This window comes from Cygnus olor, chromosome 2 (assembly GCF_009769625.2).
Source record: "Cygnus olor isolate bCygOlo1 chromosome 2, bCygOlo1.pri.v2, whole genome shotgun sequence".
NCBI lineage: Eukaryota > Metazoa > Chordata > Aves > Anseriformes > Anatidae > Cygnus > Cygnus olor.
The window spans coordinates 70,186,870-70,204,135 of record NC_049170.1 but is presented as its reverse complement, the minus strand read 5'-3'; the positions used below and the strand labels follow the sequence as shown (position 1 = coordinate 70,204,135).

The 17,266-nt window shown below is 42.1% G+C and overlaps 1 protein-coding gene across 2 annotated transcripts; it reads right to left on the bottom strand.

The window, feature by feature from the left end:
• Window positions 1–790: 790 nt before the first annotated feature.
• SSR1 (signal sequence receptor subunit 1) lies at window positions 791–11,775 on the bottom strand. 2 transcript variants are annotated; one of them, XM_040550161.1, is made up of 9 exons: window positions 11,542–11,775; window positions 10,172–10,290; window positions 7,948–8,035; window positions 7,508–7,770; window positions 6,743–6,819; window positions 5,014–5,092; window positions 4,052–4,145; window positions 3,505–3,519; window positions 791–1,567 (listed from the first exon to the last, which is right to left on the bottom strand). In XM_040550161.1, exons 1-9 carry the CDS (start codon window positions 11,618–11,620, stop codon window positions 1,500–1,502), a joined length of 882 nt encoding a protein of 293 aa, XP_040406095.1. In that variant the 5' UTR covers window positions 11,621–11,775; the 3' UTR covers window positions 791–1,499. The 2 variants fall into 2 exon arrangements, with proteins under 2 accessions (XP_040406095.1, XP_040406096.1); XM_040550162.1 differs by lacking the exon at window positions 3,505–3,519 and having other exon boundaries at window positions 11,542–11,774.
• Between the last annotated feature and the right edge of the window lie 5,491 nt (window positions 11,776–17,266).

The window sequence follows — 17,266 nt, the reverse complement described above, 5'->3', positions numbered from 1 at the left end:
GCAGTGTATAGTAAGATACTGCCAGTAGTTTCAGATGAGACCTAAGCATTGCTCAACTCATGGAGTCAGAAGTTCAGTCCCTGCAGAACAAGCATAGATCAAAGAGAGCTCTTTCACATGTGGGGATCAGGAAGAGGGGGAGAAAAAAACCACAGGTTTCACATCAATGCCTTTTCCTGAACTGAAAAAGCTCCCAGAGATAACCCTCAGACAGAAAGAAACAGTTCAAGCCTTCTCAAGTGCCTGAGTGGCAGAAAACTGATGCTGTATTATCTGTTTCCCCCCTCCCTGGCCCCCAATGGTGAATTCCTGAATGCAGTGTATGCAGATCAGCATCTGCTCCTAGTAATTCTGTGAACTGTAGCTGGCATAAAATAATTTGATCACATACAGCTTTTCTGTTGTAGTACTGAGGTAACAGTCAATGGAAGTGCATCTGTGTTACAGTGGGAAAGCCAGGGTGATGAACATAAGTCAAACCAAGCCACTGACAGCTGGAAAGAAGTTTGAGATTTAAGAACTGTAAAGGGTAAATTAAATAGTATGCCATTTAAAAAGATTACTTGAAGCCAACAGCTTTTCAAAGTCAGTTCCCTGTGCATGGAATAAAGTTGAAGTCCTTGGTACAGCTTGGAGAGAAATCTGGGTGTTTTGATACATACAACAACCTAGTCTTGAGAGAACCAAGAACAAGTTGTTCTGGCTTACTCAATTTCTTGAGTAAACGCTGCAGAGCTACCACTATAGTCAGAATAATTAAGCTGCTGGCACAACTCAATAACTAACCAAGTCAGGTATAAAAAAATTTATGTACTAATACCAATTCAGCACACAAATTCCATGCTTCACAAGTTCTGCTGCTGTGTAAGAGCCCTCTTAACATTTATGCAGATAAGTTTGTTTTCAGGTCACTGCATGCCCAGATCAAAACAGCAGCAAGATATCTACCACTACAAGCAGCTATACCCAATTGTGCCTTTAGAATGCTAAACAAATGCAGAAATCCAGACAATGAGTGCCTCACTGCTGAGATAGGACTGTGCACATAAACTTCAGTGTATGTGCACTGCAGAGAATAAAGTTACTTACCGGGAAGAAAAATGCATACGGATTCCGATACAGACAAGATACAATCAAGACAAATTAAGTCATGAGACATTCAGATTAGGGGGAGGGGAAAATCCCTTTGAAGTATACAGATGACAAACCAGCATTAAAAAGGATTCTAAAGGCACATTTCAGGTAACATGATTCTGTTAAGACCAACTGCTTACACACACAGGCACAAGTCTTAATGGCTTCCCCCACCCACCCCAACAATTATTTGACAAAAAAGAGAAGTGCATTTTCAGTAATATTAACACCATTCAGTTAATCTGTTCAGTCCAAATGTTTAGCAGTATTTTCCTTATGGTGATATAGATTCTTTGCACTACTCCAATCCAAAAATCCCGAACAGGCAGGATTAGTAAACGTTCAACTGTTGTACTAGTTAACATTTACTCATCAGAGCCCACTGATCTCTTTTGTGCCCTCTTGCGGGGCAACCTCCTTGGTGAAGCTTTATCTAGAAGAAAAAAAGATAACTGCGTTAATTGCTACAGCTATTTCATGTTAGTTCTTATACAAGAATGCATTTTTCTCCCTCCCAAACAAGCCACACTGCCCTTCTAATACAATGCATTACTAGAGAAACCACTTCAAACACCTCATTACTGGTTTCTTGTTTTAAACCATTGGCATCCTGAACAGACTATAAGAAATAACATTCCTGTTCTGTAACATGCAATTCTAAGGTAAGGGCCATTCAATTTGCCAGTTACTAAAATGGACAACAAAAACCTACAGCATCTCCTGATGAAGCCACATGCTCTGCTGTTTAGAAAACTTTCATGCTCAGATATCCTTCCAGAGAGTTAATGAAGGATTTATCATTACTGGTTTTAGTTTACCTGCCTGAAGAATGATTGACCCTCTTTTAGACAGCTTTGTCTTACATGAAATATTCCCAAATTCATACAGCTGAACAGCAGAAGTGTTTCAGTCCAGAAGAGAACACCCTTATCCAGGAATCCACACTTGATTGATTATGAAGTTACCACTTCATAAGCAGATAATAACCCCACATGGGGAAGCCATCCAGCTTTAGCTGTATTATCACTGGATGCCACAAGCCTGTTCTTACATTTTGATCTATGACAGGTCTATAATTGTCCTTTCACAATGATGGTTCTTACATAGGCAGCATCTTTAATCATCATAGTATCATAGAGCAGCTACAATACTTTGTACGAAGAAAAAAAGCACTGAGGTGATTGCTAGGTGTCCGCTTACAAATGCAAGTTCTTAAACTGATCAACTTCCAGTCTCACTGTTTAGAGTATGGGCAAACAATGCTCTTAATGGCATGATGGCTGTTCAGTTGGTACAGTTTGAAGTATCATCAACAAAACAGGAAGGAACCTCTGAGGATCTTGAAGGCCAGATATCTCAAAGAATTCTAGTGTAGAGTTCCAATGAAACCTAACCAAGAACTAAAGAATACCACAATTAAGAAAAACTTAATACCTGAAGGCTAGAAAAAACTGACGTTTAAGAGATGAATACCTAATTTACCTTAAAGAGCAGGGGGGTAGGACAGAACAACACTGGCTGGATTTGAAACCTTTGAAAGACACCTTGCTCTTCAGAACAGTTTATCATTCAGTGCTTCAGTCTTACTAGACTGAGGCCTTTCAAACTTTGTCTAGGTTTTCATACTACCATTCCACTGCATATTCCAAGAACACAGTACAAGAAAGCTGTCATTTTCAGATGTGAAACAAGCCCTCATACCTTTGTAGTAACTTTTAGTTCCTTTCCCCTTTAGCTGTACTTAAGTCATCAACTCCTGGCATAACTTTGTGTCAGATCTAGAGCCTCCAGGTCTTCTAAGCTGCATACGGCTGTCAGACTAAGATTGCTCATTTCATCAAAATAGGGAGTCTCTCAAGTAAAAGAAGTTCTAGTATGCACTTTGTTTCAAGTGAGGATAAATCACCTCAGACAGCCAATGCTATTGGTGATAAGAGTTCATCTGGGATAAGGAAGATAACTCCATTTAACTATTATACCCCAAGTTGAGGTTTCTCACTGAAACAAGATACACTCAACCATCAGTTGTGACCAGTCAGTCCTCCACCACTTCAACAACAGCTTGACACTATACTAAGGTAGTACACAGCATTTTAGATAAAGGGTTCTGGGAACTGGTAGAGACCACAGTACTTCAGCAATATTTTAATAATAAACTAGATATAAATATGTTTGTAGTATTTTGGTTAAAGTATTTTATGTACACATACACATTTTTTCCTGTTTGGATGGTTGTATGTATCTGCTTTGTAATCTTTTACTACTCATATCGCCAATCACTGCATGCAGGAAGACATTTCTATCCATGCCCATTATCACATGGATAGTACATTAAGAACTTCCACTTTAAATCACCAGAGTTTGCCTCACCTCTTCTACTTTGCACTGAAGTCACGGGAAAGCAAGAACAGAAGAAACAGCAAGAGAAGTTAGAAATATCCAAACATATATTCTAAAGAAGCCAGATTAGGTTTACTGTTGGCATTTCACACCAATAATTTAGTCATTTTGTACTTGTAAAGAACATTAATTTCAGGTCTTAATGTGTCTTTGGTTAAAACACTCTTAATACTTGTTTGTCTGTAGGCAGACTTCCAACCAACTTGCAGAAACTTTTAGATAACTTTTTAAGCCTCCTTTATGAGGCAGGTTTTGGATAGAGATTTTATACTGTTAAAAAAAGTCTACAGAACAAAGCATAAAAGTCATTGATAGCCATTACTGTATCAACAAGTCAAGTTTGTTCTACACAGGAACAGGCTGATAATCTAATCGTTAAGGCCAGTGCTTTAGACAGTTTTTTAATTCCCTAGAACAGATGTATTCTGGGAAATTAGTATTAGCTACTTGTTTGGTTACTACTATTTGATTAACCAAGTTTAGTTCTACTCCAGTTTGTGGCACACAGACTACTTACTTATTTGATTTAAAGTTTCTTGGGGAATCCAGCTCATATCAACATCATTCTGATTTGATGTTCCCATCTCTACTTTCTGTACTGGTCTTTTCCTCTGAAAATTCAAGAAAAAGATTTGTCTTCCACATAAAGTTCTGATAGCATAAATATTAGAAATAACCAATAATACTTTAAATTGCAATTATTTCACTAGGAGACAAACCTAAGGTTAAGCCAATATAAGAAGCAGCCAATATATGAAGCTGTCTTTGTAACTTCGCTTTAGCTGTCTTTACCCATTAGCAGTTATTCACCTAGGCTAAGCATTAATACTTGTAAGGCCTTGCAATACTTATTTCACACAGATAGCAAGATTTCATGCACACCTTCGCAAGTTCACTATACCTGCTGCAAAAAAAATGGCTGACAATAACCCAAACTAGATGACTGGTTTCATTACACTTCCCCAGATTAGCACAATACTCTTATGCAACCTTGCAAAAATAGAATTTGAAAAAAACAGTTTCCCATGGGCAAAAGGATGGAATTACTATTTAGAACTAAAAATTTAGAACAGCTGGACAGCTGTTTTTAAAGTTATGTCTAATCTAACACAATAGATACAAACAGACAGCATGGGGAAGTTTGTCCAGCAAGTTTTGAATCAGTAGCTGCACACATCCAGAGATTGGAACATATCAAAGCTTCCAATTCAACCATTCCAGTGTTGTGAACAGACACAGTTGTTGTAGAGAACAGACGCAAAGAACATTAGGCAATCAACCTAAGTATCTCCAATGTTGATTTTTTGACATCTCTAGTTTTCCGCAGTAACCTTCATAGTCTTAGATCTGAAAGTACATCTTCTGAAGCTCTACTGGTACCACTGTACACTGCAAGTGGTTACTGAATCGCTTTCCCCCTCACCCCTCATACCAGTAAGGGGGGTGTTACCAACTACATAGACAAAATACACTACTCACCTTCCTAGATTCTAGTAACTGATGTAGGCCAACGATAACAAGTAGACCAAGTCCAGCAAGGAACATGTACATGAAGATCCTTTAAAAAAATTAAGAAACCATTAACTAAAATCTTAAGTGTTTAAGGAAATTTGAAGCAGCATAGAAATTAAAACCTTACTTTGGCCACACGCCAGCTTGATCTTTTCCAAGTCCTTTTGTAGGTGTGGGGGGAAAAAAAATCAAATCTGAAATTTAAGTGCTAACAAATATTAATTATTCTGACTGATTTCAGAAACTAACCCTGAGTTTAACTGTTCAAATATTCCATTGTTCACAATCCCATACAGGTTGGGAAATTAAGTAATTACTGAAACCTAGTACCTGCAAGAATCCTTTTGAAACACCATGTTTCAGGATGTTGGGCCACAGGATTTGTTTTTAATTGCTTTAACCACTTACAAATGCCTTTAAAGTATCTTATGCACTTATTATATTGCTGCAAGTACCACTAGGATACTCATTTACTTACAGAGCTTTGAGATGCCTTCCTTAGACAATCTTACTTTGTGTTCCACTGTTAAATTCCATCAACACTACAGATCATTTTTAAATTGTTTTTTCAATCTATGCATTTTGTTTTTGAACAATTCCACCTAAAATTCCTGTTGATATCTTAGCAGGAGGTAAACAACCTAAAGTTATTTTGGGGAGCACGCAAGACTTTAGAGATAGAGTTTAACATCAAATAGATCATGTAACTCAGATTTTTAACAGAAAAGTTAGAGTCCTGCAGGAGAGACTTAACTGAATATCTGTTTTATAGTAATTACCCATTCACAGAACACCAACTCAAACTGGTTCTGACTAACAATTTGAATTCTTCACATGCTCTTTTACCAAAGTATTGCATGTTTTCACATTACCAATTACTTGTCCTGATGCTATTCTCTTTGGCAAATATAAATTCCTACAGTATCTACTTCTTCAGGTAGAACTTTTTTTTTTTTTTAGAAAAGGAAGCTTGCTTAGCAGGCAGTTTCTACCTGTGGCAGGAATACCCAAGTATTCAGTATTGCCTTCAAGGATTTCTGAAGACCTTTTTTTTAAGAAGACTCACGGGTTCTTTTGAAGTTCCACTTCTTTTAGAATCCTAAGAGCATACTGGCACACCATATGCTTGCAACATATAAGGTGTCAGGTCTAACTTGTCCTTAAAGCACTCCTGAAAGAAGTCTCCTACCAACAGGGGAAGTGCAACAAAGAATGAGCATGAGTTCCTCTATTTCATACTCAAGACGTCTTTCACTTTACATTACCTTAGATTATATTGAATGCTGCAGAAGGAAGTTATTCTAGTCTACACAGTAAGACCCACAGCCCAGTACTATGGTCCTGCTGCATCTAACTCAGAGGAAAAAGGCACAGTAGTATAAGAAAAGCTTAACAGCTTTGAACTGCTACATGGCTATACAACAGCAGGTCCTATTCCAGGCTAAATCCTCTGAGCAAAGCAGCTGCATAAGCTGTTTACTGACTACTGACCTAGTGTTAATGAAGATCTTAATTTGGAGGAAAGCTCACATTTTCAGTCTACCAATGCTGCAGAAGTCAATGCCTTCTACACCATCATCAAAATACAAGACCTAAAACTCAATAAAACAAAGGTACAAGACCTATTCTCATTGGCCCCCGTTAATAACCCATTCTACCAGTGCACCAAATAAATTTGAATCTCCAGCTTCCTTACGTTTCTCCATCCAGTCCATCTTCTTTTTCAATAATTGTAACTGTCTGATTGAAGACAGCATCTTGAAACACGTTGCCCTATAAAATATTTTGTGGGAACTTTAAGTAAATTCTGCATAGAAAAGGCTTGATTTATAAATAATGCAACTTTAACTCAGCATATAAAACTGCAAGTTTTCTGGTGCAAGTACAAATAAAAGTTTAGATATTAGCAGGAAAGTCGTATCTAGCCTTGAAGATGTTATTTCCTGTAACATGAGATACTACATATGAAGGGATCTTATTAAGACAATTAGAACACCGAAGGCACAGAAGCCTTCAGCCTGCACTAAAAGGAAGAAGTCCCCTACTTTAATCCCCATTTATGGTTTTGGATAGTCTTCTCCCAGGTTGAAAACATTTCAATTATTTGCTCACAATATCAAGTTTACAGATGGGATTCAGGCTGCTAAGTTTGTTAAAGCCCAAACTGAATACAGTGAAATTAAGAAGTTTTCTGGAAGGTTTTTTTCAAGTTAGTATATGCTACTACTATTCAATTCAATGACATTACAGATTCCATTGCTAATGTAAACTCCAAGTGTAACATACACAAGGGACAATTGTGAAACATGCAGGCAATCTCTTACTGCGCTTATGCATATAGTGATTTGCTTAAAGATCTCAGAGGCAGTGTCTGAAGAAATAGTAACTTGACTACGCAATTCCTTCCTGACATTTCCACATCAATGAAACAGATTGAAATGAATTACAACATCAGACTTACGTTTACATCTCTGTAGTTGAGATTGATAACTAGTCCAAAAGGACGACCACCCATAGGCTCAGCAGGGATGAAAGAGTACTCAAACGTGGCTTGTCTCTGTGGTGGAACTACTGTATTCAGAGGGAGAGCTGTGAAGTTCTGGATATAAAACTGGTAGTCTTGAGGGTACCGGAAAGAAGCATCAAGAGACTCGACAATGAAGTCTTCTGTACCTTTATTGGTGAAGCCTACCAAGAATTTTACAATGTTGTTTGCTGGAAAATCTAAAACAGAAGTAGTTAACTGTTAGAAGCTTCGTACAGCATACCTAGCCCCTGTTTCTAAATGCAGTCTCTAGAACAGACGCAGCGTTTTTTCTAAAAGCCTCACTGTTTTAACACGCACATTGCTATACTCTGAGCAACAGTAAGAAAGACAGTAGATCAGCACAGTACTCTTACCTTCACCTTTCACAAATAATATGGTTGTATCAGCACTAGGTGAGGCTTTAGGTTCTCCTGACAAGTCTTCTTCCTCTTTTTCTTCTGTCTAAGACAAGAGACTTTTTAAAAAAATCCTATAATGAACAGTGAAGCAAAGACCATGCTTGTTTTATGAGAATCCTATGCAACAGTTATCAGTGTGTCAACACATATGACAAGCATTAGTACCAATTCCCACCATTGCAGAGGTAGCAGTGTTCTCCCTCTAAATTAGCATCATTTTCAGCATTTATCCTTCTAGTTGTTAAATCTGACATAGTAACTAAACTCAGCTCAATTTAGCTGTATTGAAAGGTTTTGGATCAGAAAGCAACAGCAAGGTTTCTGTTTAGGGTCAGATGGAAAAGAACAGAATCTAAGTATTAAATAATCACATCTAAGCTATTCCTATTCAGAAGACAAGTACCTCCAAAATAACGGACAACCACAAGGCAAATGAGAGTTGTTTCAATACAGAGTGCTTATAGAAGCTTTTATTCAGTTTTGAGAAGCATTATGTTTGCATGGAAACAGTTACATTTTTGGAACAAAATGATTATACAAATTCACTCATTCAAGCTCACCGTTGTGGTGATTCACTTTTTAGTTTGGCAATTACAATCTTTAACATCTTATTTTCAAAAATTATCAAGGTAGCGATCAAGGGATCAGCACTGCCTCCACCAAATGAAAACAAGGCTGTCCCCAACTTGCACTGTCTGCTGAACCAACTGGTTTACAGTTAGTTCTATCATTTGATTTTGCTGCTCAAACAACTCTCTGAAGCAGCACAAGGCACGGCCTACTGGATCAGTTGTACACGTGCCATTTGGTAGGGAAGCCATGAACCAGAACTGGGCCTAGCATCTTGAAGTCAACTCTAAATGTAAAACTCTATTTTAGTTATTACCTAACCTTATAACCTTATCTATTTAAGTTATTACCTACATTACCTAAGAAGTATACTGTTTTGTAACCTTGCTTAGTCATACACTATCTATTAAAGTTACATTTGAAAGGTTAAATACTATCAGCACTGAATACCTAACACATCATCTACCGTTTAGCAAACCTGGACAACCACAAGCTCACCAACATCAACTAAAATCTCACAGAATCACAGAACAGTGTACCAGGTCTTTCATACTACGCAAGCCTTCTCATCCTAATTACGTCTTCAGTATGGAGGAGGCTCAGGGAAGACCTTATTGCTCTCTACAGCTACCTGAAAGGAAGCTGTGGAGAGCTGGGGGTCAGCCTCTTCTCACAGAGAACTAGTGATAGAACTCGAGGCCATTCCCTCTAGTCCTGCCAGGGGAGGTTTAGATTGGAAATTAGAAGACATTCCTTCTCAGAAGGAGTAGTCAGGCATTGGAACGGGTTGCCCAGGGAGGTGGTAGCATCATTATTCCTGAGTGTGTTCAAGCAACAGTGGGAGTTGGTGCTTAGAGAAACAGTTTAGCAGGTGACATTGGTGGTAGGGTGACAGATGGACCAGATGACCTTAGAGGTCTTTTCCAACCTTAATGATTCTATTTTATGCTCCAAACTTTCTTATTTTACGTCAGAAATTTGAGAAGTTCTTTTTATCAACTCAAGTTCACTATGAGCCTAGTGAACTGTACTAGTGCTGTACTGCTACAAGCAGAACACAAGCTGAAGCAAGTAACCCAAAACAGCGTGGCCACTGCTGTAACACGTACCCTACAGCAAGCCTCAGGACCTAGGAGTGCATAAAGTGAAAACTGACTGCAAAGCAGAGTTTTCAGTATTAATATAAAACTCAACTAAGAAGCACAGGACAGATGTACACTACAAAGATTGTGGCCTCTCAAAAATCAACACCAAGAAAGCCAGAATGAAGTAGTCCAACACCCTGATGCCCTTCTGAGCTTAGCAAGATGCAGATTAAGCTGTAGAAGAACTGCAAGATGCTTTTATGAGAATTTCATTATCTTACTTGGTGTTCTTTCATCAAATGCAGTTCTGGTAGTTTCTAGAAACCTAGCAGTCCCCATGGGCTTTCTTGGGCTGGTAATTCAGGAAAAGAAATCCTTTTGAAACTTCAAGCAGGTCAAATTTAATTTGAGACTTTAGAATAACCTGTTAGAAATATCAATGCTATCAAACATTTTCGAATATAACTACATAGCTTCAAGCACTTTTGTTCCAATTCCTACTTATAGCATTCATGTACAGTTACCAAGTCTGTAGGCTCATCTTCTTCAACTTCAGCTTCATCATCTTCATCTTCAACTACAGTATCTTCCACAGCTTCCTCATCTTCTGTAGCATCTTGAGCTGCAACTAATAAACCTGAACATACAGAAATAAGATGCAAAGGCTTTTCAGTACCTCATTAACCAACAGAAAACTGACAATGCAGTATGATTTTCAAACTGCTTGACTTCCTAAAGTCTTGACAAACTCTTTTGAAGCTTCAGCTGCAAATAAACTCACATTCAAATGATTGAATATGTTGACTATTCAGCCTTTCATTCTTTAATTACTTTGAAATGCTCATTTATATATCAGCAAATTCAAAATGGAAAACTTTACATCTGGATAACCAAAATTTCAGCATTTGCGCAGCAAAAGCGACCAGTTTACCTTAAATTATTGCGGTATTTTATTTTTTGTTATTATGAATATGAAAGTTAGAGTTCCTATTATGACTAAACTAACTTGGGGAGGTTTTTTTCCTTCCAAAACCAGCAAGCTTCAGAGCAATGCTCCAAGATGAGTAGTCAGAGAGTTCACTCCTTCTCTACTTTTATGTCACTGAGTCTCATTCAAACACCAGGCATAGAGGATTAATGAAAGAGTGGCCACAGGACAGAGTTCACACTGTTTGTATTTAGAGCACATGCAGGCTAGGCTAAAAACTTTTCACAAATACACACATGACTATAGGTTTTGTTTGATGAAGCTAGCTTTTCCCAAAAAATGAGAAGAACAAAAATGAATGGATGACTGAATTGCACAAGCCTAAAAGAGCCAGTTGAGTACACAAGTTAAACAAATATTTAGAACTGTTCACATGGAATAAAAATCCTTGAACAAAACAAGTATGCCCAAGGACTTGAGGCTTGTCACTCTGAGCTAGAAAATGGAAATAGAAACCCCCACTTGAGTGTCTTTAGAAGACATACTGAAAGACTTTTGCTCAATCACATGCGATATATAAGTGCAGTGATTTTGTATGATGAAGTTGTATAGAGCGTAAATTCGCAAATAACAAATTTTTAACTGAAACCCTTGCAGCTGATTAGGCTATGTCTGTTACGGATATCCTTCACCAGCAGCTGTACTACCACATCCTCCCAACCCCTCATTTAGGATTTTTTTCAAAGGGATGAGAAGACGAGCTGATGATGTGGCAAGAGCAGGACAGGAAAGCTTCCCCCTGCGGGGAGGCCTGACACAGAGCCCTCCGGAAGCGCGCGGCGAGGCGGCTGCCCTCCTCCCTTTTCCCCAATCCATACAGCAGCCAGGGGCCGCCGGCGAAACCCCGCACCAACAGATCGCACCAACAGATCGCACCCTGCCCGCCCCAGCCGAGCCCCCCCCTACCTGCGCGGCCGCCGGCGGGCGGCATGGCGGCGGGCAGGACGAGGAGGAGCAGCAGCAGGAGCCGCCTCGCGCTGCCCATGGTGGCAGCTGCCTGCGGCGCAGCGCCTTCCACCCACCAACCCTTCCTTCCTTCCTTCCTCCCTCCGTGCCTGCCTGCCTGCCTCCCGCCCTCCTCCCCTCTAAATGGCGGCCTCCGCCATCCGGCCCCGCCCCGCGCCGCGCCGCAGCGGACGTGGCGCTGCCGGGGAGGAGCGGGAAGGTCACGCGGGCTTAGCACACGTCGCCCCGCCGCCCCCGCGCGTGCGCGGCTCTGCCCCTTCCGCCTGCCCGGGATTTTTGTCGCTCCCCCGGGGGAGGGGGCTAGCTCTACTTTGGGGGCGGCGGTGCTCGGCGCGCATGCGCGGCAATTAGCGCGCGTGGCCTATGTGTGGTGGGGAGGGGGAGGGGGAGGAGAGGAGGGGTGGGAGGGGAGGGGAGGAGAGGAGAGGAGGAGGAGGAGGAGGACAGGAGGGGGGGAGGGGGGGGAGAGGAGGGGGGGGAGAGGAGGGGGGGGGAGGAGGAGGGAGGGGGGAGGGGGGGGGAGGGGAGGGAGGGGGGGGGAGGGGGAGGGGGGGAGAGGAGGGAGGGGGGGAGGGGGGGGGAGAGGAGGGAGGGGGGGGAGGGGGGGGGGAGAGGAGGGAGGGGAGGGGAGGGGGGGAGAGGAGGGGGGGGGGGGAGGGGGGGGAGGGGAGGGGGGGAGAGGAGGGGGAGGGGAGGGGGGGAGGGGAGGGGGGGAGAGGAGGGGGGGAGGGGAGGGGGGAGAGGAGGGAGGGGGGGAGGGGGGGGGAGAGGAGGGAGGGGGGGAGGGGGGGGGGGAGAGGAGGGAGGGGGGAGGAGGGGGGGGGAGAGGAGGGAGGGGGGAGGAGGGGGGGGAGAGGAGGGAGGAGGGAGGAGGGGGGGGTGGGGGGGAACGGCGGGAACGGCGGCAGTGCTGCGCCCCGCCAGCGCCCCGCGGGGGCAGGGGGAAAGCAGGTGGCCAGGGTTTCGTCTTGTAGAGCAGGTTAACGCGCCCTGGGAAGGAGCAAGGATCAAGCCTGCTGTGCTGAAACGCTAACAAAATCTCTTGTATCCAAGTCTGCCGTTACCAAAATCTCAAATTACCAAAATCTCATGTGGTCACAGTCTTGCGTACTGAAATCTCATGTACCCATCGTTCCTTTATATCAAGCTGGTTTTCAGTCATAAAGTCTCACGTATCAAAATCTCATGCACCAAAATGTCACACACTAAAATCTTAACAAAATCTCACGTATTGAAATCTCACAGAACCCCTCTTCCTTTAGATCAAGCCGGTTTTCAGTCGTATTTTTGATGGTTTAACTGAAAAGTTTTCTCAAAGGGTAATAGGCAATGTCCTTGAAAGTGGCACGTTATTCCAATTTAATTTGTTAAACTGAAATGTAAAGTGTACTAAGATGGAAAAGCCTTCTCAGATCCCACAATCAGAACATTCAGTGAAAATACCGAGGGCCAAAACTGCCCTCCAGCTTCCTCTTCTCCCACAGTTAATAACAGTGGCTCACCTAGAGAGTATAATGAAACACAGGTAGTGTTTAGATGTCTTCTGTATTTTGCAGGAACTTTAATTTGTCTTGTGCAAATGCAACTTTCTGTGATGGCAGTGGTGGTAAATGGCAGCTTTCTTCAGTATTTTGTTTTCCATATTTTCATTGATTTGATTTTGAACCTGCAAATTAAAAAAAAAAAAATTCGACGTTTTATTTATATTATATTAATTATATATTATATATTATTATATATAATTATATATATTATATATATGTATAATTATATTAAATAAGTCTTATTTTTAACAAGCTGAAAATATTGCTGAAATGCTGCTCAGTATTGGCAGAAGGTGAAGCATCATTATGAAAACTAGAGAACATCCATTGCTACTGATAAAAGTATTTCTAGTCAGATAATATCCACCCAATGGTATAACATTACCTTTTCTGCAAGGAGCTGTAAGTTGTTTAACATAATCTTTGGCCAAACTTGTCTGACTTAACATCTTCATCTGAGTTAAATGATCCTTATGTTACTAATTAACCTGTATGGAGTTTACATGTGGTGGGAGCAGAGAGGAGTTAATTGTAAGTGTGCATTGAAAATAAGTGAGATACATTGACCACCTTTAGTGGTCAACGCTGTCTCATACAAACTGCAATATCACAGCTGTGCCTAAAAGCTTATTAGGCCACGGTTCTTTTGTGCTAAATATCCTATCCAGAATGAACAACTTATAATCTGAAAAGAAAGACTAAATGAATAACTGGAGCAAGCTGTGAAGAGATGTTTTCTGTTTTGTTTTTTACACCGGGTGTATATTCACAGACATAAGAAATTAAGTGTTGACAATAATTGCCATTATTGCAGCTTTTCTATTTGACATCTCAAATATTGGATGATAACTCTGAGAAGTCTGGAAAGAATGGTAGGAGTTCCTCCTGCCTGTGGGAATTCTGCGTGTGGTCATAGTTGTGTACAAGCTCTGTATCCTTGCATTAAAAACAAAACAAAACAAAACAAAACACCACTTTCTACACTTTCTAGTTAGAATTTTGGCTAGAATTGTTATGAGGAAAAGCGCCTTCAGTTTCAGTTTCATAACATGTATCACAAAAAGAGTGAGCATTCTGAATGCCTATGGATGAGAAATAAAGTTTACCTCAGGTTTCTGGTTTTCATTTTGAACTTAAATGATTCCCCCAGATGTGTGTTTCTTTTTCTAAACTATCAGCAAAACACAAATAGCTGTTTATGTACATATAAATAAAGTATTATTTCTTCATTGATACTTGCATTTGGCATGGCAAAGAGCCAGTATCCTTGCATCTGGAAGCTTTGGGGAGTGATAGTACAGAGGCAACTGAACTGTCCCATGGTAAGCTCATCTCTGTCAGGTCATGTTAGCTTCATTGCAGTGCCCCATGAATGCTCCAGTGCTGCTTCAAGATGCAAGCAAACATGGCAGCACTGGACTTGTAGCTCAGGGCAAGGCTAGACAGGGATTGTTGTGCCGTTTGAGCTGGCAGGGAACACAGGCATGGCTGAACAGGAAATTTATGCTGAATGTCTGGGAGAAAAAGAGAGTTTATGTCTGGTGAAAGAAGGGGCAGGCAACTCGGGGAGAGTACAAGGAAGTGGCCAGCATATGCAGAGAAAAAAATCAGGGAGGTCAAAGCCGAGTACGAGCTCAACCTGGCCACTGTGGTTAAGGATGACAAAAAGTACTTTTATAAATATATTGACAGCAAGAGGAGGACCAAAGAGAATCTCCATCCTTTACTGGAATCAGGTGGGAACATGACTAATGAGGATAAGGAACAGGCTGAGGTTCTTAATGCCTTCTTTACATCTGTCTTTACTAGCCAGACCACTTATACTCAGGGTACTCAGCCTCCTGACCTGGATAGTCTGGGATGGGGAGCAGAAGAAATCCCCCACAGTTCAGGTGGAAACAGTTAGAGACCTGCTGCTCCACCTGGACTGTCACAAGTCCATGGGGCCAGATGAGATCCACCCAAGGGTGCTGAGGAGGTTGGCAGATGTAATTGCCAGGCCGCTTTCCATCATCTATCAGTGGTCTTGGTCATCTGGAGAGGTGCAGGGTGACTGAAGACTTGCTAATGTGATGCCCATCTGTAAGAAGAGTCGTAAGGAGGACCCGAAGAACTACAGGCCTGTCAGCATGACCTGGGTGCCAGGAAAGGTGATGGAACAGGTTGTCTTGAATGCAATCACGCAATGTATGCGGAACCACCGGGGGATCAGGCCCAGCCAGCATGGGTTCATGAAAGGCATGTACTGCCTGACCAACCTCATCTTCCTCTACGACTGGGTGACCCGCCTGGTGGATGAGGGAAAGCCTATTGACATAGTCTACCTAGACTTCAGCAAGGCCTTTGACATGGTCTCCAACAGTATTCTCCTGGAGAAGTTGGCAGCCTGTAGCTTGGACAGGTACACTCTGCTGGGTTAAAAACTGGCTGAACGGCCAGGCCCAGAGAGTGGTGGTGAACGGAGTGAAATCCAGCTGGTGACCTGTCACGAGTGGTGTTCCCCAGGGGTCAGTGTTGGGACCCATCCTCCTTAATATCTTTATTGATGACTTGGATGAGGGAATTGAGTGCACCCTCAGTAAGTTCGCAGACACCACTAAGTTGGGGGGTAGTGTCGATCTGCTGGAGGGTAGGAAGGCCCTGCAGAGGGACCTGGACAGGTTGGGTCGATGGGGAGAGGGCAATGGGATATGGTTCAACATGGCTAAGTGCCAGGTCCTGCACTTTGGCCACAACAACCCCATGCAGTGCTACAGGCTTGGGGGACAGTGGCTGGAAAGCTGTGCAGAGGAAAAGGAACTGGGGGTGCTGACCGACGCTTGCCTGAACATGAGCCGGCAGTGTGCCCAGGTGGTCAAGAAGGCCAACAGCATCTTGGCTTGTGTCAGGAATAGTGTAGCCAGCAGGACCAGGGAGGTGATCATCCCCCTGTACTCTGCTCTGGTGAGGCTGCACCTCAAGTACCGTGTTCAGCTTTGGAGCCCTCACTACAAGAAGGACATTGAGGCCCTGGAGCGTGTCCAGAGAAGGGCTACAAAGCTGGTGAAGGGCCTGGAACACAAGTCCTATGAGGAGCGGCTGAGGGAACTGGGGTTGTTTAGTCTGGAGAAGAGGAGGCTCAGGGAAGACCTTATTGCTCTCTGCAACTACCTGAAAGGAAGTTGTGGGGAGCTGAGGGTCGGCTTCTTCTCACAGGTAACTGGTGATAGGACTAGAGGGAATGGCCTCAAGTTGCACCAGGGGAGGTTTAGATTGGAAATTAGGAGACATTTCTTCTCAGAAAGAGCAGTTAGGCATCGGAACGGGTTGCCCAGGAAGGTGGTGGAGTCACTGTCCTTGGGGGTGTTGAAGGAAAGGTTGGACTTGGTGCTGAGGGACATGGCTTAGTTGGGTGACATTGGTAGCAGGGTGATGGTTGGACCAGATGATCTTGGAGGTCTCTTCCTACCTTAATGATTCTATGATTCTATGAAATTGTAGATATAATGGTGTTCAGAACTGGACCTGCTTTCTTTGCAGCAACTGGACATTTCTACTATCTTTCAGAACTGTAATGGAATACAGTCAAAAAATGTAATGTATGCATCAAAGAACTTGGAACACAAGCAAAAAAAAAAATACCAGTGGACATTTGTCCCTTTTTCTTTCTGATGTGAGAAAAAATATGGAATCTCTTGTTGAACTGTGGGAAGGTGGTCTGCAGCCTTTCACCTCAGAGCTTTCAACTGGTGAACGCCCACATCTGTGAAAGCTCTGAGCATCTCCAGAACAAGTGGTCAGTCATTCTGAACCGTGCCAATCAGCAACGCATCACCTACACCATCAGATTCATTTCCATTCCTGAACTCTGCCATGGTATGAGTCCAACTTATGCAAAAGGGAATGCTGGTACCTTAAGCCACTATGCTACCTAGGTTCTAAAACAAGTGAGCTCTCAGACCTACCAATTAGTTTGATTTGCATTCAGAAATATGAATTTGATTTTAATTTTGATGTTTACTTCTTGGGTTTTTCCAGCTTGGTTTTGACCAATATACAAGGAATAGTAGATAAACATAATAAATGGACACGATGAGTCCTTAGTCTGGTACCACCAGAAATACAAAACCACTCTGTCTGTC

Excerpts from the sequence above, each read along its gene's own strand:
- SSR1 (XM_040550161.1), bottom strand. The coding sequence starts at position 11,620 with ATGGGCAGCGCGAGGCGGCTCCTGCTGCTGCTCCTCCTCGTCCTGCCC. Across the intron at positions 7,771-7,947 it reads ATTATTTGTGAAAGGTGAAG|ATTTTCCAGCAAACAACATT; the intron begins GTAAGAGTACTG and ends CTTCTGTTTTAG. Across the intron at positions 5,093-6,742 it reads GATGGACTGGATGGAGAAAC|GATCTTCATGTACATGTTCC; the intron begins GTAAGGAAGCTG and ends ATTTTTTTAAAG.